Source organism: Phocoena sinus, chromosome 12 (genome assembly GCF_008692025.1).
Source record: "Phocoena sinus isolate mPhoSin1 chromosome 12, mPhoSin1.pri, whole genome shotgun sequence".
Lineage (NCBI taxonomy): Eukaryota > Metazoa > Chordata > Mammalia > Artiodactyla > Phocoenidae > Phocoena > Phocoena sinus.
Window position 1 is genome coordinate 90,795 of NC_045774.1, and position 27,908 is coordinate 118,702.

Below are 27,908 nucleotides of genomic sequence, written 5' to 3' on the forward strand. Positions count from 1 at the left end.
TCAGCGCCAAGGCACAGCACTGTCTTCAATACGAAATGTGCTGAGCACTGGGCCTTCGACCAGTACCCAATAGGAGGCAGAGTGGGTCCAGCCGTGGAGCAGCCCCAATCGTCACGTGTCCAGTAAATCTTGAAACATCCTCACCGGGGCGATGAGATGCTATGCTCACAGCAGACCCCTTGCTAATGTGGTACAGCTCGAATTTCAGAACAGAATTTTCCTTTCCATTAACTCCTATTTCTTTTCCTTTTAATTTCCCAATCAAAAATGACCAAGAGGGCTTCCCTGGTGGCGCAGTGGTTGGGAGTCCGCCTGCCGATGCAGGGGATGCGGGTTCGTGCCCCGGTCCGGGAGGATCCCATGTGCCGCGGGGCGGCTGGGCCCGTGAGCCGTGGTTGCTGGGCCTGCGCGTCCGGAGCCTGTGCTCCACAACGGAAGAGGCCACAACAGTGAGAGGCCCGCGTACCGCAAGGGAAAAAAAAAAAAAGACCAAGAACTTTCCAAGGAGCCCTGGTAGTGCCAGGAAAGATGCCAGCCACCTCCTGTAAGCTAGGCTTCAGGGTGGCTCAGATAGGTCTCCCCGAGCGCCGGGGGTGGGAGAGGTGAGCCTGGAATGTTCCAGCAGTTGGGGGCCTCCCCCTGAAAGGAGATGGTTTATCGTTTTGTTGGTTTCAGGGACCCAATGCAGCAGAGAGGAACTGACAGGCAAACAAAGCCCCAGTGTCTCTTTGGCTCATTCCAAAAGAAAAGAGTGAAGCAAATTTAAACCACGGAGCACCCTGGGGCGGAGCAAAGAGGCTCTGAGAGCACGCAGTCTGGCTGGGACGCCAGGCCTGGGCTCTGCTAGGCTCAGTGACAGTAAGCTTCATAGAGGACTTTACACAACACTCTGGGCACGTGCCCAAGTCTGACGAAACCCTGGGGGTGAGCAAGGCAGCTACGTGCACCCCTTTTACATTCCTGGACAGGCACACAGGGCGCCCAAGTTAGAGGTACTGCTCACAGGACACAGCAGGAGCCAGGGTTCCTGAGGCCCAGGGCTCCTCCCACCACTGCCCGATGGGCAGGAACCAGGAAAGGACGGGGGCAAGTGACCACAGGAACTCACACATCATGACATGTGATACCTTACCCATGATTTTTCTCTGGCTGAGGCATCCCTGTCTTAAATGATACAGATAGAAGAATCTAAGAATCCACCCTCCCCCTTTCAAGTCGCTTAAGACGGGGGACTTATTTGCTATACAATTCAGAATATTACTTAACTGACTTTCCCTGCTAGCCATGCACCTGCATCTCTATCTATACGCACACACGTGTGTTCATATGGGCTGTACAAACCAAGTATGAAAGGACCACATGAGCAGACTCTGTCCTCTAGAGCTGTAGGCTGAATGCACACATGGACAGTTATGACGCTGACAGGAAAACTAGCAAGTACATACCCAGCATTCAGAGAGGACAGAGTAGCGACTGGAGACTGACTGACAGATGGACAGCCTGGCCCCACCATGCTCTCAGCACCCAGGAGACCAGTGTCCTTGGTCACTGCCTTCCCTGCTTTATAAAAAAGCCTGTCTTTTTTTTTTTTAGTGCCAAGTAATACTGTTTTTCTTCTTTCTTTTTTTATATTCCTGCAGATTAAGGGTTCCTGTATTCTTTGATTTCATATATAGCAGACTTCTACGTCTGTAAATGAATGTGTGTACAGTATATATATATATATATATATATATAAAATGTGATATAATCTTTACAAATATAATTTAATCACCTGGATTTTTTTGTGTGTGTGTGGTACGCGGGCCTCTCACTGTTGCGGCCTCTCCCGTTGCGGAGCACAGGCTCCGGACATGCAGGCTCAGCGGCCATGGCTCACGGGCCCAGCCGCTCCGTGGTATGTGGGATCTTCCCCGACCGGGGCACGAACCCGTGGTCCCCTGCATCGGCAGGCGGACTCTCAACCACTGCGCCACCAGGGAAGCCCCATCACCTGGATTTTTAATAAACGTGTAAATACACATATCATTTAAAAGGACCTTTCCACAAATGGAAAGATATACCATGCTCATGGATTGGAAGAATGAATATTGTTAAAATGACCATACTACCCAAGGCAATCTACAGATTCCATGCAATCCAATCAAAATACCAATGGCATTTTTCACAGAAATAGGACACTCCTAAAATTTGTATGGAACAAAAGACCCCAAATAGCCAAAGCCATCTTGAGAAAAAAGAACAAAGCTGGAGGCATAACACTCCCTGACTTCCGACTGTATCTCAAAGCTACAGTAAACAAAACAGTACTGTCACAAAAACAGACACAAAGATCAACAGAACAGAATAGAGAGCCCAGAAAATAATCCATGCATAAGTGGTCAACAAAGGAGCCAAGGATATACCATGGGGAAAGGACAGTCTCTACAAGTGATATTGGGAAAACTGAACAGTCATATACAAAACAATGAAACTGTATCTACACCATACACAAAAATCAACTCAAAATGGATTAAAGACTTGAACATAAGAGCAGAAAAAATAAAACGACTAGAAAAAAACACAGGCAGTAAGCTCCTTGACATCGGTCTTGGCAATCACTTTTTTGGATTTGACACCCAAAGCACGGGCAGCAAAGGCAAAAATAAACAAGTGAGAATACAGCAAACTAAAATGCTTCTGCAGATTAAAAGATATAAACTACTATGTATAAAAAAATAAGCTACACAGATATATTGTACAACACAGGGAATAAAGCCAATATTTTATAATAACTATAAAAACTATAAATGGAATATAACCTTTAAAACTGTGAATCATTGTGCTGTATACCTGTAACATATACTATTGTACATCAACTATACCGAAAAAAAAGGGAAAAAAGCTTCTGCACGGCAAAGGAAACCATCAACAAAATGAAAAGGGAACCTACTGAATGGGAGAAATCATTTGCAAATCATGTATCTGACAAGGGGTTAATATTCAAAATATATAAATAACTCATACAACTCAATAGCAAAAACACAAAACAATCTGATTAAAAAATGGGCAGAAGATCTGAATAGACATTTTTCCAAAGAACACACACAGATGGCCAACAGGGACATGAAAAGGTGCTCAACATCACTAATCATCAGGGAAATGCAAATCAAAAGCACAATGAGATATCACCTCATAACTGTTAGAATGGCCATCATCAAAAAGCAAGAAATAACAAATGTTGGAGAGGGTGTGGAGAAAAGGGAACCTTTATGCACCATTGGTGGGAACGTAAATTGGTGCAGCCACTCTGAAAAACAGCATGGAGGCTCTTAAAAGTTAAAAATAGAACTACTATATGATCCAGTAATTCCACTTCTGGGTATTTATCAGAAAAAAATAAAAATACTATCTCGAGGAGATCTGCACCCCTATGTTCACGGCAGCACTATTTACAACAGCCAAGACACGCAAACAACCTAAGTGTAAGTGTCCACCAATGAGTGCAATGGATAAACTGTTACACACACACACATACATACACACACACAATGGAATATTATTCAGCCGTAAAAAAAAGAATGAAATCTCGTCATTTGTGACAACATGGATTGAGGGCATGACGCTAAGTGAAATAAATCAGAGGAAGACAAATGACATAGGATTTCACTTCTATGTGGAATCGTAAAACAAAACAAAACAAAAACAATAACAAACTGATAGACACAGAGAACAGATTGGTGGTTGCCAGAGGCGGGGTAGGAGGTGGGCCAAATGGGTCAAGGGGTTCAGAAGGTAAAAATTTCCAGTTACAAAATAAATAAGTCATGGGGAACGTTCCTGTAAAACAACCAAATGTAAAGAATGCTGGCAAGTGTGGTCAGGCGGGCCATCCTTAGAGGTGTGACAGTCAGTACCTGCAAGTCTGCAAGCTCCATGGTGGTCTTTCCTTCGAGGCACAGGGCCTGTGCAATGAAGGCATGTAGATCCTCCAGACAGAGGGTGTCCACCTGCGTGGGAGAGAGAGCCAGCGTCAGCCCCAGGAAAACCAGCTCGGACCAAATATAGGCATGGGACACATGCATGTGCACATACACACATACACTCATACACACACACACACACACACACACACACACACACACACACACACACAGAGCAGCAGAAGAGACGCCAGTGGAGGTGAGCAGGGTCTTTTCTCCCACCACCCACAGTCCCTGGTGTGAAAATCTCCACGACACCTAGGACCAAGCTGGACGGGGGAGCCTGTTACTCATTAGCAAGGCAGAACGCTCCAGAGCGCCTGCGGAAAGCTTGAGCTATGACCAAGTCTAAGTCTTGGAGCAACACAGGTCATCAAGTTTTGACACATATTTCCAGAACTGACAATTCAGGGGTTTGCAGACGGACAGCACCCACAGCTGGCCTGAGCCAGAGTGATCAGAGCTGGGATAAACACCCACCCTTGCCAGCCCCAGACATCAACTGTGTCCTCAGATCCCAGTTTAAAGGAAACCAGGATTCCCCAGATATGAGTCCCCTCCCATCCTTTGTGGAATCAAAGAGTCTAACCAAAGTGTGAGTGAGAAGCAAGGAGAGACAGAGATATGGAGAAAGAGACGGACCCTGGAAAGGAGGAGGGGATGGAGATCAAAGACGGCACCAGGCCCGGCCATTGGCAACACCTCTGCACCCTCCTCACAGGGTCACAAGGCTCAGTCACCAAATGCCACACTGGTCCCATCACTATCCATTTCCATGTTTACTCCAAAATAGTTGTTGCCTTTGTATAAATGACAGCTGTAATTATTTCAGGGAAAAACCAAGAAATCTACAAATGTGCAGCACTCGTGACCAAGAAAAAAGATCCCAATCCACAGAAGCAAGACCAAGCAGAAAGTATTTTTTTTAAACCCATAAACCCTCACCTCTCTCTGCTTAGACAGGTTTGTTGGCATACAGTTAGTTCTACTTCTTGCCATTAGCAACTTTTGCAGAAGGCTGACTTTAAGACACTACCTATGAGAAAGGAATAACTCTTTCATGTCCTATTTTTTTCAGTTAACCTATTTCATACTCTGCCACCACCTTTGTAATTAACAAATCTATAACATATTAGAGGAGGCAAGTCTTAGTAATACCTATTTTTTAGAATTTTGCATAATGGATATTATTATTATAAAGTATTTGCTCCAGTATAGATTATAAAAAATATGTAAAGTTTCTATGATGCAAACTTACACTCCCAGGAAAGCTTCTCAGAAAAGCCTCTGATAAAAAATGCTGCTCACTTGTAGGTACGAATCCAAGTGAACAAAAGAGAGGGTTTTGTTTCTCTACAGGTTCTGTACACTGAACAGGATGTAGTTAACCCGTATGACACATCAAAACATCTAATATAAGCTTAACTATATAAAAGTACAGTATTTTTAAAAAATTACCTTTTTAGTCTTATTAATCCTGAGAGAAGTTATCCCCGTGAATAATAACACAGTACAGTACCTTTTGATCTGAGGGACAACACTGATGTGTCAATTTGTTTTCTAGTTTTAAAAAGTTCCAATTTGAATGTGTCCTTGCAAGTCAAACCAACACTGAGTCTATCTCATGCTGACTTACTTACACTAAAGAGATGTTCACTGAAAGGGCAGTTACTAGTGTAAAGAAGGTAAAAGTAGAAGTTTTCCTGATGCTTGTCTTGCTTCAGGGTTATATAAATGTGAGATGTAAAGTGACTGTTCTGTGATTTGGAATTTTTTTCCTGTTGGAAGTGGATTTTCATAACTAACGATCACTTGCACAGCTGACAAGAAAGCAGAGCTGTATTGGGTGACTGTGAATGGGTTCAAGGACCTATCTCTACTGCTGGAAAAAAATAATGCAAAACGTAGTCCTAGGAGCGCTAACACATGGCATCACTATCCGTATGTTCACAAGGAGTACTGAGAAGAAAACCACTGATCTTTCTGAAGGAGAAAACTCAGCTATTGGTCATCTACCACTTCCCAATTCCCTCTACGGGTCCACCTCAGCCACCTGTAGATTCATAAACAATGGACAGAAAATATTAACTGACAATACATGCATGTACATTTAGTAAAAATATAGAAAGAAATATATTTTTATATTTAAATACTAAATAACCCTGCCATCATTTATTGATTTACACTTTGCTGAGTCTGGTGCAAATAAAGGAAAATTCTACTCAAAACTAAAGTTGATACTGGTGCATGTGAAACCAATAAAGAAGCAATAAACTCTCTAAGGGTGATTTAACTATATATACCACGTTTGTACAAAATGCAAAATACAGGACTAGCTATAAAATGACAGAGGACTTTTAGAAAGGAAAAAGCAGTATATGAGTCCCCTGAAATGTAATTCTACCATAAGTTTCTTAAAGACAATGAATTCAGGTTTGAAAAATAGAAACATAATTTTCTATTCCAGACAAATGAAAACTTGATAGTTACGGCAAAGCAGACGCAGACCTATCACCTACAGAGACCAGAGGAGGGGACAGCTGCTGGGGATCAGGAAAGCTGGTGAGAAGGTCTACATGGCTAAAGAAACAGACACTTGATGGCAAAGGACTTGTACAAACAGTTCAGCTGGGGAAGGGAAGCAGGAGATGGAAGGTATTTAAGCCCTTCTTTTGTTGAGGCCTCCCAACGTTATCATGCACGTGGAAACTAATAAAAGGCGAATGTTTTCAGTGGCCCTTGTAAGCTCCCTGCATAAACTAACAAACCGCACGAACGAGGAGCTGGCGGCGCCTCCCCACGCGTGGCTGTGGCCTTCTCCACCCCGTGCGTGGCCCAGCTCCGCGGGTGGGGGTGGCTGACAGCGACAACCACCCTGGTGGGCTTTCCTCTGGGCACCTGTGCAGGACACTTCTCGCCTTCTACAGAATGCCTGGCCAGTAGCCTCACGAAGAAGGTGTGATCCCGTTCGCAGGTTGAAAAGCGAACGTTTGTTAGATGACTTAGGAAAGTTCAAGTAGTCTCCCTTGGTAGCTCTGTGCTTCTGGGAAGAGCTGTGACTCCAGCCAGGTCAGCCGGACTGCAGCGCTGGACCTTCTCACCATTACGTGAAACCCCACCAACAGGAACCACCACCCACATAGGGACACAGGAACAGTCCAGAGCCCAAAAAGCTCAGCAAGCGTGAGCAAAGTGCAACAGGGCTCCTGCACGGGTCAGACGCCTCAAGTCTCCATCACACTCAGGTGCAGCCCACCTCTAGTCCGGCAGCAGACGGGGCTTCTCAAATGTACGCCCTCACTTGAGTCCGAGCATTTCGAAGGACTGGAGTTTATGGAACAGACACTGGGCAGAGATGGTGCAGGGAACCAACCCACGGCTACATCCCAGAGCACCACACCCCACGAAAGGCGAGGGCCAGGAGTGAGGGGTGACAGCAGCAGCTTCGACAGGAAAGGAGGTTACCTGCACAAAGAGGTAGATCAGGAGGCAGCACAACGCTTGAAAGGGGCTCTCGACCACCTGCAGCTCTTCTCGCGACGAGGAAAGGTCAAAACAGGCCAGGAGTGTGTCCAAGCGCTGGGCCTGTAGTCCTGCCTCTTGGCTCAGCCACAGTAGCTTCAAACTAGGCGTTCCCCCTAGTTAGAGGAAAGTCCATTTACCGTTATTCTTTGCAGTAGCAGGTTATAATACGCGTCTGCAGAAATACAATAAAGGAATAAAGGGCACTAACTTCTTCCCTTCCCGATACCCGTGGGCTTTAAAGTATAAAGCAACTGGAAATAAACATGCACAGAACTTCCTGGTTTAAACAAGCAGAAACCCTAAAAGGTCAGCATATATGTATTTCACTGAAACCAGTCTTCTTTTTTTAAATGGCTACATTGTGGGGGAAGAGGGTTTTTTCCTACCCGTGTTGCTCGCTGTACTGTCTTAGGGCGTGAGACACAGCACAGCTGCGATGGGGTGCTTGGTGGAAACACCACCTATTTGCTGTTAGTTTGCTGTTATTTCCCCAGACTAGTGGTTTTCAAACTTCATTGTGCAAAAGAACCAGCTGCCAAAATTGTAAAAAATACATTTCCTGGAGTCTGTATGCAGAAATTCTGCTTTGCTAGGTAAAGTACCTGGGAGTCTGCACTGAACAAACTAGAGACTAGGATAAGCAGGGCACCTGTGAGCCCCATGCTTTGGAAAGCACATCCCTAGAACTATTAAACAGAAATTCCTAAAATATTAAAATTCTACTAAATTTGTGTTTTATTCCTACATTTCATATATATGTTTAAACTATTAAAATCAAAGAAAAGAAAAACTTCTCACTCATTTACCCAAGTCACCATCAATGGCAGCATGAGTCTGGAGGAAGACACAGCAGCCCTGCTCCTTCTGCCCAGAGGGGCCAGGCCTGGGCTAGGCCAGGTCCTGCCAAGAGCAGCAGCTGTGACTTTCTGTAGGTCCTGTGGCTGTAAGGCATCCTCAAGTGCAAGGACAGCTGGACCTAACCATCCCACAGCTTCACTAAGAAAACAAAACTCACTAACCAAATGGTATCAGAATTAAGTGACTCAAAAAAGGAAGTTCTTCCCCTTTTCTGTTTATGCTTCTCACAATGTCATTCAATATTCTCAGGTGTGTATTTCCCACCATCAGAAGTGAAACAGCCCAGCAAAAGTCACTTGCATTTATGATATGGCTGAAGTGTTCTCTCCTCCTCAAAATACTTTTTCATTATTTATTAAATCATCTTTTCCCTTGGAAGAAAGAAAATGAAGGTAATTTTGTTTTGGCAAAAACAAAAAAAAACAACGGCACTAGTCTTTAAGATAGAAATATTATTCCAAGAGAATCACAGGGTCAGCTATTCCTTCTCAGAAACACGCTTTTCCGGCTGCAAATAGCAGCCTGTGGGCAAAATCCAGCTCATTGTCTGTTTTTGTACAACCCATAAACTATTAATGACTTTCACATTTTTTAAATAGTTGAACATAGCAAAGTAAAAATATTTCACAATATGAGAAAATTGTGTAACTCTGCCAGAAAAGATCAAGGGTAGCCCTTACACTTTACCCAGAGTTCCATGGGCAGCTGAGATGTTCCAAAGAACAATCCAGAGATCTAAGCAGGTGATCTGGTCTGTAGGTCACCAACTACAATACACTGCCTCTGAAACACATCAGCTTCAAAAACCAAATTCTGTCACTTGGCAAAGGTTTTTGCCTGAATCCGGGAAAGTCTCAAGGCTTTTCGGAGCAACCGAGCCCTGGAGGGGCACGCAGATGGACAAGGAAAGTGGTCATTTCTGTGAATGACAACTTGGAAGACTGTCTGAGATGCCTGGGAGGACCCACCCCAGGGTGGAGGCTGCTGGATGCCCCACTAGTAACAAAGCAATGGTCCGGAGTGTGCTTTTACAGCTATAAATGCACGAGTCAATGAATACACTCTAAGCCATGGCATTTCTGTGAGCTTTCTATACGGAAATAATGTAATCGTTGGGTTTTAGAGTTATCCTATGATTATTTTCCTTGCATATTTCTAGGGTAAGAAACCATAAAACTGGTTTGTGTGCACTCTGAGAACGAGAGAGGTGACACTTCCAGAAATTAACCTGCATACACTGTGTGTCTCAAGTTTACTTATGAAGGTTTTAATTCATAATCTGATTTAAATGAATATTTATTTAGCATTCTGTTTGAAAGAGCACCCCTGGCCAAAAAAAGACAAAATAAAAAACGCTGACTACTCACATGCAAACTGAATCTTTATTCTGGTTGGATAAACTTCAGTAGCTTATTTACAATAAGTAAAAAAAATTCATTCAGCTATAAACAGACTAGAATGAGTTGACATCTCAATATATTAAACTCTAAACTTCCATGGATGAGCTAATTTCATGCTTGCAAAAAGACAGTGTTATACTGCTTCTACCTAATACATTCAAAATATAGTGAATTAGGTATAAAAAGCAGTCAGTGCAAAATTCAACCACTGGCTTGTGACTCATATGTGTATTTGTAACATTTAGTTGACAAAGCTTCCAATTATCTTTACAAATGGAAGAAAAACACGACTGAGGCTTTAAATCCATTTATTCTAATCCACAACATCAGGGAGGTGACTTCAGAGGCTGGGGCCCTGACAGCATCTCCTCACGAGGAGCACATGCTCTCACCCACAGAGCAGGTTGGTGACCTCCAGTTACCACCCACAGAAACCTCCAAGATGTGACACTTTTTTCACCTGTATTAACAAGTGTCAAGATGGAAACCTTCAACAGTACATGTTAAGAGGAGCTGAAACAAGAAAACTTCACTACAGTTGTTTACCAAATGATGGAAGGAATCAAATACAGCCCCTTCTTGTCATAAAATATACCACTCCACCTCATTTCATTTTATAAAATAGTCTTCTAAGATGATCTGCAGGATTCTAGTGAGTCAAACATCTTTACATAGCCAAGAAATACTAAGTTTACTCACTGATTCTTGAACAACACTTTTAAAAAATCATTCTATTGGGTTGGCCAAAAAGTGCCCTCAGTTTTTAAGTAAAAATGAAAGACACGGGCTTCCCTGGTGGCGCAGTGGTGGAGAGTCCGCCTGGTGATGCAGGGGACACGGGTTCGTGCCCCGGTCTGGGAAGATCCCACATGCCGCGGAGCGGCTAGGCCCATGAACCATGGCCACTGAGCCTGCACGTCTGGAGCCTGTGCTCCGCAAGGGGAGAGGCCCATGTACTGCAAAAAAAAAAAAAAAAAAAAAAAAAAAAATGAAAGACACATTATTCATTTTCACCAAGAACTTTATTGAACAATGTATTCACCCTTTTGTTCCACTACCTTCTGCCATCTTTCGGGCAACTTCATAATTCCATCTTCCCCAAACTTTTTATCTTTTTGAGCAAAGAACTGTTCCAGGTGCCTTTTACAGTCTTCCAGGGAATGGAAATTTTTTCCATTAAGAGAATTTTGTAAAGACCAAAATAAATGGAAATCCAAAGGTGCAATGTCTGGTGAATACAGAGGATGAATCAGAACTTCCCAGCCAAGCTGTAACAGTTTTTGCCTGGTCATCAAAGAAACACGCAGCCTTGCGTTATCCTGATGAAAGATTATGCATTTTCTGTTGACTAATTCTGGATGCTTTTCATCGAGTGCTGCTTTCAGTTGGTTTAATTGGGAACAGTACTGGTTGGAATTAATCGTTTGGTTTTCCGGAAGGAGCTCATAATAGAGGACTTCCTTCCAATCCCACCATATACACAACATCACCTTCTTTGGTTGAAGACTGGCATTTGCTATGGTTGGTGGTGGTTCATTTTGCTTGCCCCACGATCTCTTCCATTCCACATTATTGTACAGTAACCACTTTTCATCACCTGTCACAATCTCTTCTAAAAACGGAACGTTTTCATTACATTTCAGTAGAGAATTACATGTGGAAATACGGTCAAGAAGGTTTTTTTCGCTTAATTTATGTGGAACCCAAACATCCACATAACCAGCTGGTGCAAATCATTTTCAGCTCTTGACTTGGATATTTTGAGCATGTCGGCTGTCTCCTGCATGGAATAACGTTGACTGTTCTCAGTTAATGTCTCGATTTTATCGCTACCAACTTCAACTGGTTTACCCGACCGTGGCGCATCATCCAGTGAGAAATCTCCAGCATGAAACTTCGCAAACCACTTTTGACACATTCGATCAGTCACAGCACCTTTTCCATACACCGCACAAATCTTTTTTTGCATTTCGGTTACATTTTTACCTATCTTGAAATAATAAAGCAAAATAAGCCAAAAATGTTGCTTTTTTTCTTCCATCTTCAATGTTAAAATGGCTACACAAAAATTCACCAATTTTGGTAAGTCTTTTATTAAACGTATGCTGATATGACAGCTGTCACATACAATCTAACAAAACTGTTTTGAATGAAGTTAAAGATAACTAAGTGCTACTAGAGCCACCTTAAGGAAAAAAAGAATGAACTTTTGGCCACCCCAACAGACACACAAATTACCAATTAGATACGTGCAATCAGCTTTCCTAGGTTTGTAAAATAAGGATATGCTTATTATGACTAAAAAATGGCTCTGTGAAGAAAAAAGAAATCATCTACACTTTGTCTAAAGAAGAATCTCCAGTTCTAGAGCTAGAAAGCTATTTCAAATGCTTCCCTGTTATGTGGTCCAAGACACCACAAAATGCAGAACATCCGTAAGTGAAGTGTGATGAATGAACAAACACACATGGACACAAGGATCCTGTAAGGGTCGTCTGGGGAAAGGAAGCGAAATTTCAAAGTACACCCTTCTTGTGTTACCAGGAACATCATCTTTCATGACATATTGTAAGATAAGTGGAATGTAATATCTATACAATTATAAACATAATATAGCTAGTACATCTGGATGTGTGTATATGTACACACACATAAAGATGGGGATGTGGATGGAATATATGCATGTAAATGAGCTCCATGAATAAAATATACCAGTAATGAAATTAATTTTTCTGCTCCCTGGCTGGTCATTTATAATTCTTTCCCCCTTTTAATTCTTACCTAATTTTTAGGTAATCTTTATAATTTTTCTGCTCCCCTTCTGTCTCCTTTCCACTTTGTTAAAAAACATCTGATTTATTTTTTATTTCCACCATTTAAGAAAGCAAGTGTTAAATCATGTGTGCTGTTAGAGGAAAAAGTCTTTTTTTCTACATTGGCCACTACATGGGGAGACTCACTGAAAATGTAACATCCATGATACCAACCTAATGGCACCATCTCAGGAGAACAAGAAGGATCAGACACGGTCTCCCCTAAAGCAACAGCTCTAGCAGCGCCACTGGCCTGGCTGGAAAGGATGGCTTTAATCAGGCAGCAAGGACACCTTGCACCCGTGCACAAGGGGCCTGCCAAGGTGAGGATCAAGCAGCAGGAGTCCACTGGTTTTACTCCCACATGTCAGGGTGAGGATGGAAAACACCTGAGACAGGAATTGGCTAGTCCATTTTCCAATTTAGTCTAAAACCACTTGGCATTTTTCCTCATGGATATAGAAAGCTATTTATATAAAAATCTTGTCATCTTGTATCACTATTAACATAAGCATGAACAGAGTAATTCATCTAAACCACCTGCAACAAAAGTTCAAGATCCCATTTCCAGTTTCCTAGTGATGGCAGACGTGCCGTCCCCAGCTCCTTCTGGAAGCAGAGTCCCAACTGCAGTCTGGGTGTGCCACACGCACAAACCTGTGGTTCACAAGACCCAGAAGCAGTCTCTCTGATAAATGAATGACTTCTAGAGCTTATTAAAACCTTATATGGAGTGGTTTCTAAAATTAACTCATAATAATGAATAACCAAATATTCTCCATCATTCAAATGAGGAAGAGAGCTATCATAATCACTTCCCACATTATTTCTGGGAAGATCCTATGAGATGAAAATTACATATATAGCAGAACATTTCTGGGAGACGGTTTTGGCTATCCTTTAAAAATACTTCTTGCTGTAAAACCAAATGTCAATTCATCTTAATTTGTTTTTGTGATAAGCACCTTTTTAGGTCTGAGTATATCACTCACCAACTGAGAGAGTAAGGAAATATTCCTTCAACTTCTCTCCCTATACAATTCCACTTATAAGAAAAATGTTTTGCAGTGTTCAAGCCTTATTTGGTAAATTATAGGCTTGAGTGATAGAAAGTAATAGTGACTTAAGAGAATTTAATACATATAAAAACGGAATATAAAAGTTTTAGAAAAGTATTTGTTTTCCAAAACACTAACGAGGGCCACTAAAATAAACCCTAAACCCCTCTTCTTCAGCTGTCTGTATGTAAAACACTATCTCCTACAAACATGCTTGACCTTTTTCAGATACTAAGAACTCACAGGAAGGAAGGATTTACTTCAACTAATTTTTAGGAGAACTTTGTTTTTTCCTCCCCTCCCATTATGTGTTTTAAGATACCTCCCTTGAAAAAACTTTTTTTCCAGTTAAAATAACTTTTCTTCGCCTCCCCTCCCCAATTCCTCAAGCCCACTTTCAGTGGTGGGAGCAAGACGAGAACTGACTCAAACAGAGTAGCAAGAACCCAGCCTTGTTAGTTGGGTGGGTTTCACTGAGTGACGGCCAGGCGTCAGGTCCTGGGGCCCGACCCATGACGACCTTTCTTCCCCACCCCCACCCCCCGCCTTGCATGCACCTTGAGCAGTGGGAGGGGAACGAGGCAGGACGATTCGGCAGACTGGCCCCCGGAAAATCGGTATAACGCCCTTTCCTCAGGTGTTTTAGAACTTTATTAGATACATTGCTCTGGGACCCACGGAAGAAATGAAAATTAGTACGTGTACAGTTCTGGAAAAGTATGTTTCCACAGAGATCAGTACTGGACTTGCATCACATCAACAAATCAATGATTTATTTCAATCAGGGCTGTCTGTACCTGGAACGCTCATCCGCAGAGGCCTGACGAGGTCCGGCTGCCTCAGTGGGTTCCCAGAGTACACAAACCACTCCTTGACAGTGGGGCAGGTGCTGGCACCACCTGAGTAAAGACAGCTGCATCAGTGGACATGTGTGAGTGCCAATTCATCACCAGGCTAACACTGCACCAGACCCACACTGGCCAGGACCAAGTCCACGCTGGTGAGCACCGTGAGTTCTTACATCCAAGGTCACTGAGAGGCCTTGGGCTTCCAGCAGTGGGCCCCCTACCCTCTGATCTGACGGCCATCCGTTCATTCCAACAAGAATAATAACCTTGTGGGGGGGATGGCAGGATCACCTGGGTAAGTGATTACCAGGCAGAGAGGCAGCCACAGAGATGACTCCTGCAGCATTCTGCCTTCCTTCCTTCCCACCCTCCCACCATTCCAGAAAACATTTACAGAGAACTGGAGGAATAGGACAGTCCTTTCTGTTCTTAAATTCACTACTTTACGCAACTATCAAGACTACTGTTATGTCAGACCATTCAGAAAGCTGATAGAAATAATCTAGAATTAAAGGCCTTTCTGTCTGTTGCTGGATTATTAATTGCTACAGAAGTTCAGCTGGCTTCCATTCTTGTACCATCCTCAGCAAAGCGGAGGTGGCGGAAGCCTGTCCTACTCAGCGCTCTTACTCAGCCTCTCCAAGCCATCAGCGTCTGGCTCCCCTGCGGCCTCCAGACCCTGTCCCCACCAGGGCCCTCACCACACCAGCCCTGGCCTGGGGCCCACAAGGGGAACTCTTGGCCTTCCCCCTTCACGCCGGCACTGCCCTGGTGAAAGCAGGCTCCTCTTCAGTCTCATCCCCTTTCAAGCCATTCTCCATGTCAATGGGGCTTTTGGGGTTTTGCTTTTTTAAAAATGAAAATCTGACCAGGTCGGTCACTCTTCCTCATTAAGATCCCCCAATAGCTGCCCAGGGACCAGAAGAAAGTGTGGACCTCGGAGCCCAGCAATCGCCCAGGGCCCCTGAGTTGCTCTGGGGGTAGTGACCGGTTCCCAGGCGGCTGACGCTGCTGGTCTGGGGACCCTGGAGAACCACAGCTCTGGCTCACGTGCCGTGCTCCACTCAGCTGCAGCCCCCCAGATCCCCAGGCTCACCTTGTCTTTTCTTACCTCTGCATTTGGTCCGCACTCTCTTCTCTGCCCGCCCCCCCCACCCCCCGCAGAGGCCCACTTCCCTTGACGGGCACTTGGTGAACTCCCCCTTTCCCTTTCCCTCACTCTCAGTTAGGCATCAGTCCCTCTAGTGTGGGGCCAGCGCCTCCCCCTGCACCCCCCAGCACCCCATGCCTCCCTCCCCTAGTTCTCTGGCCAGAGTCCCACATATGCCTTCATATTTCCCGCGGCTGCCCACCCTAACTGTGAGTTCCCCAGAGCAAGAACTGTGTCTTCTTCATATAAAACAAGGCCCAGAGCAAATATTCATTAACTGTTAAGTTTAATGAGCAAATTCATCTCAGTCTAAATTTCACACATACCAAAAAATTTTTTAAAAGAAAGAAAATATGAGAAGTATTCTTGATGTTGTTAAAAACAAAACAATCCACTTTCTATATAATCCTCTTGGCCTAGGTTTCCATTACATTAAAAAACAGCCAGGGCTTCCCTGGTGGCGCAGTGGTTGAGAGTCCGCCTGCCGATGCAGGGGACACGGGTTTGTGTCCCGGTCTGGGAGGATCCCACATGCCGCAGAGCAGCTGGGCCCGTGAGCCATGGCCGCTGAGCCTGCACGTCCGGAGCCTGTGCTCCGCAACGGGAGAGGCCACAGCAGTGAGAGGCCCGCATACCGCAAAAAAACCCCAAAAAACAGCCAACTGAGTGAATACTGTCCTACTCATCCCAAGAGACAAACCTTAGGAGGTTTAGTAACTCACACTCAACGGCTGCCACTGATGAACCTAGCCTGCCAATTGACTCCTGGGGAATCACTGAAACATTCACAAAACCACACTTCACACCGCATGCAAGTGACCATCTTTCATCTAAAACTGTTCACAGCACAGAGGTTCAGAGTTGACACCTCAAAGTTTTAATTCTAAATAACACACAAAGAAAGTAAAGATAGGTTCACATTGGGCACTGGTATCCTTTATTTAAAAACACCTGATAGGGGCTTCCCTGGTGGTGCAGTGGTTAAGACTCCGCCTGCCAATGCTAGGGGACACGGGTTGGAGCCCTGGTCCAGGAAGATCCCACATGTCGCGGAGCAACTAAGCCCGTGTGCCACAACTACTGAGCCCGCGTGCCACAACTACTGAAGCCCGCGCGCCTAGAGCCCGTGCTCCGCAACAAGAGAAGCCACCACAATGAGAAGCCTGCGCACTGCAATAAAGAGCAGGCCCCCGCTGGCCGCAACTAGAGAAAGCCCGTGCGCAGCAACGAAGGCCCAACGCAGTCAAAAAATAAATTAATAAAAATTAAAGAAATAAAATAAAATAAAAACACCTGACAGACCTTCTGTTATTTCCTTTCTTGTTAAGACCCAGGGAAGTCATCTTTTGGACAAATATTCCAAGAGAAGTGCCACACAGCATCAGTCGTTCAGCTGCAATCCAGGAGGAAACAGCTGCCCATCGAGAGAGCCCAATAGGAGCTGTGAGCTCACCTCTGCGTCAGGCCCGGCAGAGAAACAGGCCCAAGGCCAGCACCAACAGCAAGATCTCTCTTCCCTCAAAATTTAGACCACCACTGATGCCCAATCCCCTCTTTCCTCATTATTTAGACCAGCACTGACAACAAATTCCCTCTTTTCTCCATAATTTAGACCATTGAGGGTTAAGTGAATATTAATTACAAAGTATTTCTTAATTAACAAAAGAAGGGAAGCTTTTGCTTTTACAATAAAATGGTTAACTGACATCTGATGAGTTTAACTGACTAGGTCTCAGCACAACAAACTATGTTGCTTAAAATGCAGTACTTACAGCTATCTACTTACAGAGCCTTGAATAGGAAACTCTTAATTTTCAAATAAAATTAACTAGCCAGAGGATAAAAGTTCAATCAGAACTGCTGATCTGAAGTTTCATTCCCTAAACAACATTTTATAAATTGTGGGGAAGGATACAGGAAAAGAGGGATAAAAACAAGCATCTTCTCCGAAGTGGAGGGCAGGTGTCTACAGGTTCTTCTGCGTCCTGCCCTCACCTGGTGAGCTGCCCGGTGACAGAGACCCTCGATACGCCTTCGTTTCCTCCTTCTGCCAGAAGAGGGTAAAAAGGCAGTGCAGAGCAGCTAGAAAATGCTATCAACATGGCAGAGTAAATCTGTAGTCTGGATAAGGTCTCTGTCCAGACCTAAACATTCGTTTGGAAGCATTTTCACTGTTAATTCAGACTATGCCTACCACAGACATGGTTACAGCTCCCCACTCCTTCTAAAAGCCACAGCCGGATGCAAAGTGTTACCTGAAATCTTCTTAAAATAAAAATAAATGCATTTTGCTTGAAAATCCTATAGTTTAGCACATTCTCTGGGGTACCACGTAATTTCAGAGATTTTAATCTGGTATGCACTTTGAAACAACAGCAGAAATGTTTGCAATAATTTGGTTTGTCTGAATTAAAATAATCTTCTTAAATACCGATACATCAAGAAAAAGAGAAGAGGAAATTGAGTTTGGTAATTCCTAAAAGAAAAGGTTGACTTTCTCATTTGAACTTTCAATTTGCTAGGCTCTGAGTTCAAAAGAGCAAAGTAAAAACTCAAGTAAAATTTCTTTGCTAGTTTTACTCTCTATTCACGCTATAACATTTTATACGGAAAACAGAAAAGTAGCATAATCAAACTTGTTCTTCTGCTATTCCCAAAGGACAGACACATTATACTGCTTTATAAAAGCTTCTAGTATAACTAAGACATTTTCCCCTGGGAGCAAAACTGTGGAACTGTCTACATGCCCAACCGCTCTCCCATAAAAACTCTTGATTATGCCAACACACACTCCCAGCAGTGCCCACTCCTCTCACACAACCTGGAGGGTCTGTGAGCAATGGGAGGGGAAAGAGAACTAGCAGAAGCAACATCAACTTTAACCGCTCAAGTACTGTACTTTCAAGTTTGATAACAATCCTCCAGGCTTTAAAAAGTATACATATGTCCTTATGATCCTGTAATATTTTTTATATTGCTGGTTTAATCTGTAATTATGTGCGGCTTTAGTCCTTAAAAATATAGAAAAACTCCCCATTCTTTTTTGTATACATTTGAAAAAAAAGTCACCTTTTAGGTCAACCTCTAGGACTTGGATGAGCTGATGGCCTGTAGGCGCTTTGTAAAGGTGCCACACGGATGACATGACTTCCTAACCGCCCATCACAAGACTATCATTCTCCTGCAACTCCCACGGATTCCCAGAATGTCTGCTGAGTGAAAACGAGGAGAGAATGACAAGGAAAAAGGACAGTTAGCCTTAACTGTTAAAGACTGCCATAGGCGTGGGCTCTTCTCCAGAGCTGCAAACCAGTGAGACAAGAGGAGGAGAGCAGAACAGAATCTGCCTTCTTGCATCTTTCTGAGTTCCTTCTATTTCCTAAAATATATCAAGTTTTATGGTGATTTAACCTAATCTTATCATTAGGGAGACTAAAAAACGGAGACAGAGTTAAAATCAGAGGTAAGAATGGGTATGAAGCCAAGGATGGGCTGAGGTCTGAGTTGATTTCAGGGTTTCTCCCTACTTTGGGCCATGATGCCACTGAGCTGTCTAAATACCATATATTCAACTATATAAAATACATGTAAGAGTGACAGCGACCAACCACTCCCTAAAGAGGCATCCTCCAACATTCCAGATGAACTGGAGTATCCAATAGATCCATTATCCAAATCTTGCCCATAATTAGGAACTCTGAAGTATGAAGCCATCAATTCGGTGCTGTGCTTTGGCTCAGACCTCCAGCGTCCACAGCTGTGCACCTGCAGGAGCCCTAGTGCTGAGAGTCAATGACCGTGGAGTTAAAGGCAACTTTGATTCTAAACCTCACTCCAAACGAGTGGGCTCCTGCCTGCCAGTCAGACGGGGCTTAGAGACAGCTGCTTACCTAGTGGGATTTGAGAGACCATCGTTCTCCCTCCCATGTCTGAAATTCAACCATTAGGGTAATCCTTTTCTAAGGAATGCCTTGCTAAATGCAAGTACTCCTGAAAAGGTAACTTTTTTTTTTTTGCGGTACGCGGGCCTCTCACTGCTGTGGCCCCTCCCGCTGCGGAGCACAGGCTCCGGACGCGCAGGCTCAGCGGCCATAGCTCACGGGCCCAGCCGCTCCACGGCATGTGGGATCCTCCCAGACTGGGGCACAAACCCGCGTCCCCTGCATCGGCAGGCGGACTCTCAACCACTGCACCACCAGGGAAGCCCAAAGGTAACATTTTAAACACACACTCAACACACATAATATTGGTCACCTAACTCACCTGAGAAATCTGCCAGGTGTGGCAAAATGCCCCCTGAACAGTCCCTGCTCTCTCAGCCTAGTGGGGAGGAGGGCCACCGGACAACACGCATGTGAACAGGGCGCAAGTACGAACTGTAATAAGCTTAAGGATGAAAAGCACAAAGCTTCTTCAGAGGAAATCAATTTTGATGATGGCGTAAGGGAGGAATCTGGGGGAGTTGGTTTTCAAGGGCATGAGGGACAAAGAACTGGTCAGAAGGATGGGTCATCAGTAAACGTGTGGATGGACCTAGAGTCTGTCATACCGAGTGAGGTAAGTCAGAAAGAGAAAAATATCATAGATTAACGCATATATGTGGAATCTAGAAAAACGGTACAGATGAACCTATTTCCAGGACAGGAATAGAGACGGAGACATAGAGAATGGACATGTGCACACAGGGGTGGAAGGGGAGGGTGGGATGAATTGGGAGATTAGGACTGACATATATGCACTACCATGTGTAAAAGAGATAGCTAGTGGGAACCTGCTGTACAGCACAGGGAGCTCAGCTCAGTGTTCTGTGATGACCTAGATGGGTGGGATGGGGGGTGGGAGGGAGGTCCAAGAGGGAGGGGATATATGTATATGTATAGCTCATTCACTTCGTTGTACAGCAGAAACCAACACAACATTGTAAAGCAATTACACTCCAATAAAAATTTAAAAAATAGGATGGTCTGAGCCAGAAAAATTAATTTTGTATTTTTCAACATGGATTTGGTTTTTAAAGCAATGCAAGTGAATGAAATCACCTGTGGATAAAGGGGGCAAACCCAGCTTTGATGGCCTCCCACCAACAGAGCCACTGAGAACAGGAGCCAGGCCAGCAGCCTGAAGCTTCCAGCAGGAATTTGACGGTCCAGGAGGAGCTTCAGGACGGAGAAGAGAAAGGCCCTGATGGAGAGAGGAAGGAGAGAGGGACACTTCTCCAAAAAAGCTGAGGTTGGAGTGGTGAAATGTTACCCAAATGCAGCAAAAACAAACCAGGAAGTAGAAGATGAAGAAACAGAACATCAGACCAGGAAGTGCAACATCTCTTAGCAGTTCCAATAAAGGAAAATGGACATATGGATGGGAGAAAAATGTATAAACATGCAGGATAAAACTCTCCAAGGAGAAAACAGTCACAGAAAAGGAACAAGAACCACACTAGCACTCAACGCCGTCAGCACCCGGAACACTAGAGGAGGGTGGGGTTGGCTGAGACAGGGCAGTTGTGCTGACGACTCTTCCCTCTCCAACAACTCTAGAAGCCACCGCATTCTCGAGTGGACACTTTTTACCCTGAGGCACCGTGCAGACAGCAACCTAGGGCGGGAGAGCCTGGCAGAACAAGCCACTCTCTGAGAGGACGAGGCTGTCGTGACAGCAGGGGCTGCAGGCAGAACCAGGAGCTGGTGCCGTGCAGAGAGGGCTCCAGAAGTCTGCAAAGGAGCATGCTCGAGGTCCTGGTGGGTCCAGGGCAAAGCTCAGTGAGGCCAGACAAGACAACCATGGGGAACCCTGCTGACCGACCCAGGGGCCCCTGCGGCCAGTGTGCAGAGACGTTGTCAAACACCGGCACTAGGGTGACAGCCCAGGAAGGCCCAGCCTCAGGAGCAGGGCCACTCTACCTCCTGAAATTCCCTATAAGGCAAGCCCTGAAAGGATTAGGTAAATGAACTGCCCGACAGGACAGAAATCAAGACCCTTCACAGATCCAAAATCTTCTAGAATACAATAAAAAATACTGGACATCAGAATAAGCAGAAATACGTGGACCCATTATAAGGAGGAAAAGTCAATAAACAGACACAGGCCCAGCAATGACAGGGCTGACGGAATTAGTAGACAAGGACTTGAAAACAGCTACTGTGAACAAGTTTAAGGATTTAAAGGAAAACATGAAGACAGGGAAGAAAGAAATGGAAGATCGTTTTAAAAAACTGAAAAACACAATATCTGAAATGACAATTTCACCGGATGGGTTACCAGCAGATTAGACACTGCAGAGGAAAGACACTGGAAATGCGAAAATGACAACAAGAGTGACCCGAATTGAATCACAGAGAGAAGAGGCATAAAAACAAGCCTTGGTGCCTGAGGGACACTGTGAGGTGTGAACCAGGCACGTAACTGAAGGCCCAGAGTGATAGGTGAGAGAGAGATAGAAAAAGCTGAGCACCGTTTCATGAAATGTTGTTTTCTAAGTCAATAGGGAATAGAAATGGACCCAAAGAGCTCAAGAGTTGCAAGCAGAATAAACAGAGAGGAAACGACTCCAAAGCTCAGCTTAAACAGTGGCTGAAAACCAGCAATCAAGAAGAAACCCTAAGGACAGCCAGAGAAACACACACTTACAACCTGTGGACACAAGAGTCAGAAGGACCATCGTCAACTCATGAGAAACACAAGCCAGAGACAACAGAATGACACCCTGAAAGTGCCCAACAAAAACACCTAAAATTCTACATCCAGCAGAATTATATTTCTGAAATAAAGAGCAGCAGAGGGCTTCCCTGGTGGTGCAGTGGTTGAGAGTCCGCCTGCCGATGCAGGGGACACGGGTTCGTGCCCCGGTCCGGGAGGATCCTACATGGCGCAGAGCGGCTGGGCCCGTGAGCCATGGCCGCTGAGCCTGCGCGTCCGGAGCCTGTGCTCCGCAACGGGAGAGGCCACAACAGTGAGAAGCCTGCGTACCAAAAAAAAAAAAAGAGCAGCAGAAATGGTGCACACAGAAGACCTCATCTCACCTATTAACTCCTTTAAAAGACAAATGACTGAGATTTCCCTGGTGGCATAGCGGATAAGAATCTGCCTGCCAATGCAAGGGACACAGGTTCAATCCCTGGTCTGGGAAGATCCCACATGCCGAGGAGCAACTAAGCCCGTGCGCCACGACTACTGAGCCTGCGCTCTAGAGCCTGCGAGCCACAACTACTGAGCTTGTAAGCCACAACTACTGAGCCCATGTGCCACAACTGCTGAAGCCCGCACGGCCTAGAGCCCGTGCTCCACAACAAAAGAAGCCACCGCGATGCAATAAGAAGCCCGCACACTGCAACAAAGAGTAGCCCCAGCTCGCCACAACTACAGAAAGCCTGCACGCAGCAACAAAGACGAACGCAGGAAAAAAAATAAATTATTCTTAAAAAAAAAAAAAAAAAAAAGACAACTGACTGTTCAAAGGAAGGGTTGGGAAACTTGGCTCATAAGCCGAATCTGGCTTGCTTGCTTTTATATAGTCTGAAAGCTAATAATGCTTTTCATATTGTTTTAAATGCTTGGAAAATTATCAAAAGAATTTTCTGTGACACAGACCAATGACATAAAATTCAAATTTTGTGACATGGGAAAACTAGATAAAGCTTCACTGGCACAGCCACACCCTTCTGGATGTAGGTCCATGGCACTTGGCTCAGCAGGGCTCAGCAGTTGTTACAGACTGTGGGGCCCTCAAAGCCTAAAATATTTATTATCATCTGGTCCTTCACAAAAAAGTTTGCCAGCCCATGGTTTAAAATAAAAATAAGAATCGTGCGTTATGGGATTTAAAACATATGCATAATCTCAAAAGGTTACCTACTATGTTTCCACTTATGTGACATTCTCAAAATGACCAAAATGTTGAGTTGGAGGACAGACTAGTGGTCACCAGGGGACAGGGACAGAGGGCAGGGTACAAAGGGGCAGCATGAGAGAGTTCCCCTGTGGTGATGGACCATTCCTGTACCTTGACATGGGATAAAACTGCATAGAACTATACACATACCAAACGAATGGGTGGACAAAATGCTGAAAAGTGAATAATGTCTATGATCTAGTTAATAGTACTGTACCAATGTCAAATTCCTGGCTTTGATATTGTACTTTATTATATAAGATGTCATCTTTGGGGAAGCTGGGTGAAGGGTACATGAAACCCTATGAGCTATTTTTTGCAACTCCCTTGAGTATATAATCATTTTAAAAGTTTTAAAAATATACAGAATAGCAGGGAGAATGCAAGTACACTGTTGTAAGGTTTTTACAATACACATTACGTGATATGATACGGAAGTCAAATTGTGACACATTAAAGACATATATTATAAACCTTATAAAAACTGCTAAAAAAAACAAGCAAACAAAAACAGGTAAATCTAATAATCCAAGTCCAATAATAAGCCAATATAAAACAAAATACTAAAAATTACTCAATTGATCCAAAAGAAGTCAGAAAAGGAGAAAATAAGGGAAAAAAGAACAGAGCAAAGAGCAAAATGAAGACTTAAACCCATGAAGACATTACATGTACTGTCAATAAGTACATTAAGTGTAAATGGCCTAAACAGTCTAATTAAAAGACAGAGATTGAAAGACTGTATATGCTGCTTAAAAGAGACATACTTTCAATATAAAGAAATAGCTTAAAAGTAAAAGGACAGAAAGAAGATACACCATAATCATAAGAAAAGTGGGGTGTGTATACTAGTGGGGTGTGTATACTAGTATCAGACAAAGCCAGCTTTGTCTGATACCATTCACTAATAACAGAACCTCAAAAACATCTGAAGTAAAAACTAACAGAACTGAAGGGAATAAATAAAAACATCCACAACAGTATCTGGAGATTTCAACACTCTTTTCTTAAAACCTATGAACAAGCTGACAGAAAGTCAGTGGAAGACTCTCATAGCCCTCTTCGCAATACTGGCATTTTATAGAACACCACGCTCAACTGTAGAAAAGACATCTCTTTTAGGTGCATGTGCAATAGTAAGCCAAGCCAAGCAAACAGCACAGAATACGCTTTATTATATTCATTATAAATAAACCTGCAACAGCAGCTTTTTATGTTTACATCCTAACAATGTAGACTTCATGTAGAAAGCCAAAAAGTTGAGAAAGAAAAAAGGAGAGTGAAGGTCAGTTGTGAAGATAAGTTCAATCTGAGTAATTTTCCTGTTATTGTGGTTATCTAATAAAGTGATCTCTACGGCTGTCAATAAATTGCATTAACAAAGTAGGAAATTTAAGTTATGAAGTTTATATATTTTAACCTCATTTAACAAAATACTCTAAAAATAATTCTAGGCAAATATTATTCTATAACATGAAATTTTTTCATGATGAAGATATCTTTTCTTTAATCATCGGAGTCAATGTGCCATCATTCATGTTAAGAAAGAGTATATGGGCAGAGAACCACATAAGAAAAATAGAAAAATTATTTCAATAATATTTGGTTTCAAAGTTTACATAGGTTCTTCTGTTTCTGTCTTCAAATCAGCTTAAACATCTTTCTCATGTCCTCCTTAGGCCACATCAGTGTCTGAACTCTCACAGCACCTATGGGAGAAGGCAGCACATGCTGGGTGGTGCTGGGAATCTAATAAAATCTGGGTACAAAGAACCTGTCACTCCTTCTGCCCCAAAAAAGAATAAGCACAACACTTCAATCTGATGATTCTATCACCACCTTTAGATTATGTAAATGTTTCCTTTCTGGAATAATATTAATAGTAATGTTGGTAGGTTTGGAGATAATGGAGTTTAGGCAAATGGGCCACAGACATCCTTTCACCAGGACTTTTCTGCTTCAATCCTTGCCCTGATAGTAGTGTGCCAGACTCTGTTTCTCATCCCAGCACCATCCGATCAGACCATGGTGTTCCAGCAGCCTGCCTCAGGTCAGCAAGGCCTTGCACGGAGGTAACTGCATGCATTAAGCATCACTAGTCTGTGCTACAGAGCGCTCTCCGACACTCCCAATTTCCCCAGACTGTTCCTAACAGAGGGTTACAGGGTCTGATTAATTTTATTCCTGGTGTTAAAGGTCCTCTCAATTTTACTGGCCTAGCCATGGACAGTCCTCTCCTTATCCTCTTGTTCCTACTGTGAAACTGAAATACAGATGGAAAAACATAAACTTAATTACAAAAACTCCAAAGGAAAATTTTGTTTATATTTTAAAATATATGATTATATACAATCATTTTACGAAACTCACATTTTGAGGGAGAGTAACTAGACGCTGTCTTCTAATAATAAACACACCCTACACTCCTACAGGAGGAAAGGGTTTTCACATTTTTTAAAAAGGACGATCCTTTTAAGGCATAAAAATACAACATTTTAGCGACTTCCCTGGTGGTCCAGTGGCTAAGACTCTGTACTTCCAATGCAGGGGGCGTGGGTTCGATCGCTGGTTGGGGAAATAAGATCCCATATGCTGTGCGGCGGAAAAAAAAAAAAACCTCAACATTTTACAGAAACAATGCACTTCTCTTTTAATGAATACTGGTCAAATGCTTGCTAATTAGATATAGACGTCCCAAGGCATTTACCCTTTATTCTGCACAGATGCGAGTGGCATTCTACATTACAGATTTCACAGAGAAATAAACCCCAAGTCCTGAAAGAATGCACTCTACTTTGTCTGGTCAGTTCTCAGAATTCAGGTCCACGAGCACAGTCACTGCGAGACCATGACTCACCTTCGCTATCCCCCAGCAAGAGGGAGTACACCCGCTGCCGCACTGGGCGGTAGACGAAGGCCTGGCTGGGCAGAGCTTGGTCCATCGCATCCTCCAGACTGTTGCTGCATTCGACCTCCCCGCTGCTCATGACGTTGTACACCAGGTAGCTCTCTGCCTGGACGTGATGTGCTCTGGCGACCTGCCGGAAATTTAAATGCAACTGGTTTCTCGCTGAAAACAAAACAGTGACCTTTAATAGGAAATCCAACGCCTCTGAGGGCTCAGAAATAGAGTAACTGTCACTCAAACTCATGATGTCAAGCTGGCCTCTGTGCCTCCTTTCCTTTGGGCTTCTGGCTCAAAGCTTTCTATTACTCCTCTTGCTCCTCCTCCAATTTCCAATCACCTACCAGACTTGTCGTACTTCCTCCTGCCGTCATTCATCATCCTGTCCACCTGACGGAGAGATGCTACCCAGGGCTCCAGCCGCCCCCACCAGTGTCTCCTCTCTCCAAGCCACCCTTCATCCCAGCGATACTCTGCCTTCCTGGAAACAGAGGCCCAGTCAATGCCTCCTCAAAGCATCTGGCCGGCTACCACAGATTCTTCAGCCTGAGACTCAAGGGAGGCCCCGCGGAGGCCTCCATCTCCTTTCCCACGTACACCATTGCCCTTCGTGGACTCTCTGGGGCCCAACCTCCACAGTTCTGCAAGAATCCTCCCTGTGCTCCGGAAAACCGACCTCTTTCAGCCCTTCCCAGCCAGCCACTTCCCAGTCTCTGCTCCTCTGAGGGTCCCCTAAAGCGTCATCTCTCCATAACCCTGTCATCCTCTTTGAGCAGGAACTCACCTACCCCTGGCCTGATGGGCTCAAACTCACATTTACCCTACACTGGTTACCTGGCCTTACCTCTCCTATTAAACCATAAACTCCCTGGGATTAGAAACTGCATCACGTTCATTCAACTGTTCAGGGATTTTTTATTGAGCAGCAACTATGCACTGGGCACTCGTTTCTTTCTACTTCGAATGCAGCAGAGTGGCAGCACATGGTAGGTGACGAGATGGATGATTTAAATGGATACCACTTTCTCATTCAATGAGTAGCTGAGATCAGACGGCCTATAATATCCTCCATACAGGTTTCATGTTCCTGCAAAAACATTCTTATTACTGCAGGAATAAATTCATCTAGATTACTCTTCAGAATTTAAATCCAGCCTACCATTAATGGCCCTTAAAATGTGCTGCCAATAACCTGGAACACCAAAACCTCTGTGTGTCAGTGTCCCGTTGTTATTCATACACACGAAGCAGCTCAGTCACGCCCATTCATTATTGTAGACTTGAGTCCTAATCCCTTTAACTCCTCACTTCCTTCATATGTAAAACAGGTTTAACAAAGGTGCTGACCTCACAGAACTATCGTGAGGATTAAATGTGTTAATGTACGAGGCTGGCACATAGTGCATGGCCAATAGGTGCTAAGTACTGGTCTCAGGCTGGACATACTCGAGTGTCTATCTCATGGCTAAAATTTCTTTAAATCAGGATGGCAGACAAGCTA

At 44.0% G+C, this 27,908-nt stretch overlaps 1 protein-coding gene across 10 annotated transcripts in view; it reads right to left on the reverse strand.

Moving 5' to 3' along the window:
* Positions 1–27,908, reverse strand: part of FAM120B (family with sequence similarity 120B) — a 75,088-nt gene that overhangs the window by 31,065 nt on the left and 16,115 nt on the right. For 9 of the 10 annotated variants that reach the window (XR_004352506.1, XR_004352505.1, XM_032651054.1 and 6 more), the window contains 4 exons: positions 26,360–26,540; positions 14,414–14,515; positions 7,428–7,600; positions 3,897–3,989 (listed from right to left, as the gene is read on the reverse strand). Coding sequence is in view for 8 of the 10 variants with exons in the window: in XM_032651054.1 (XP_032506945.1) it covers positions 3,897–3,989; positions 7,428–7,600; positions 14,414–14,515; positions 26,360–26,540 (549 nt within the window). In the remaining 2 variants the exon portion in view is untranslated. The remainder of the gene's footprint in view (positions 1–3,896; positions 3,990–7,427; positions 7,601–14,413; positions 14,516–26,359; positions 26,541–27,908) is intronic. The other variant, XM_032651058.1, reaches the window with a different exon arrangement.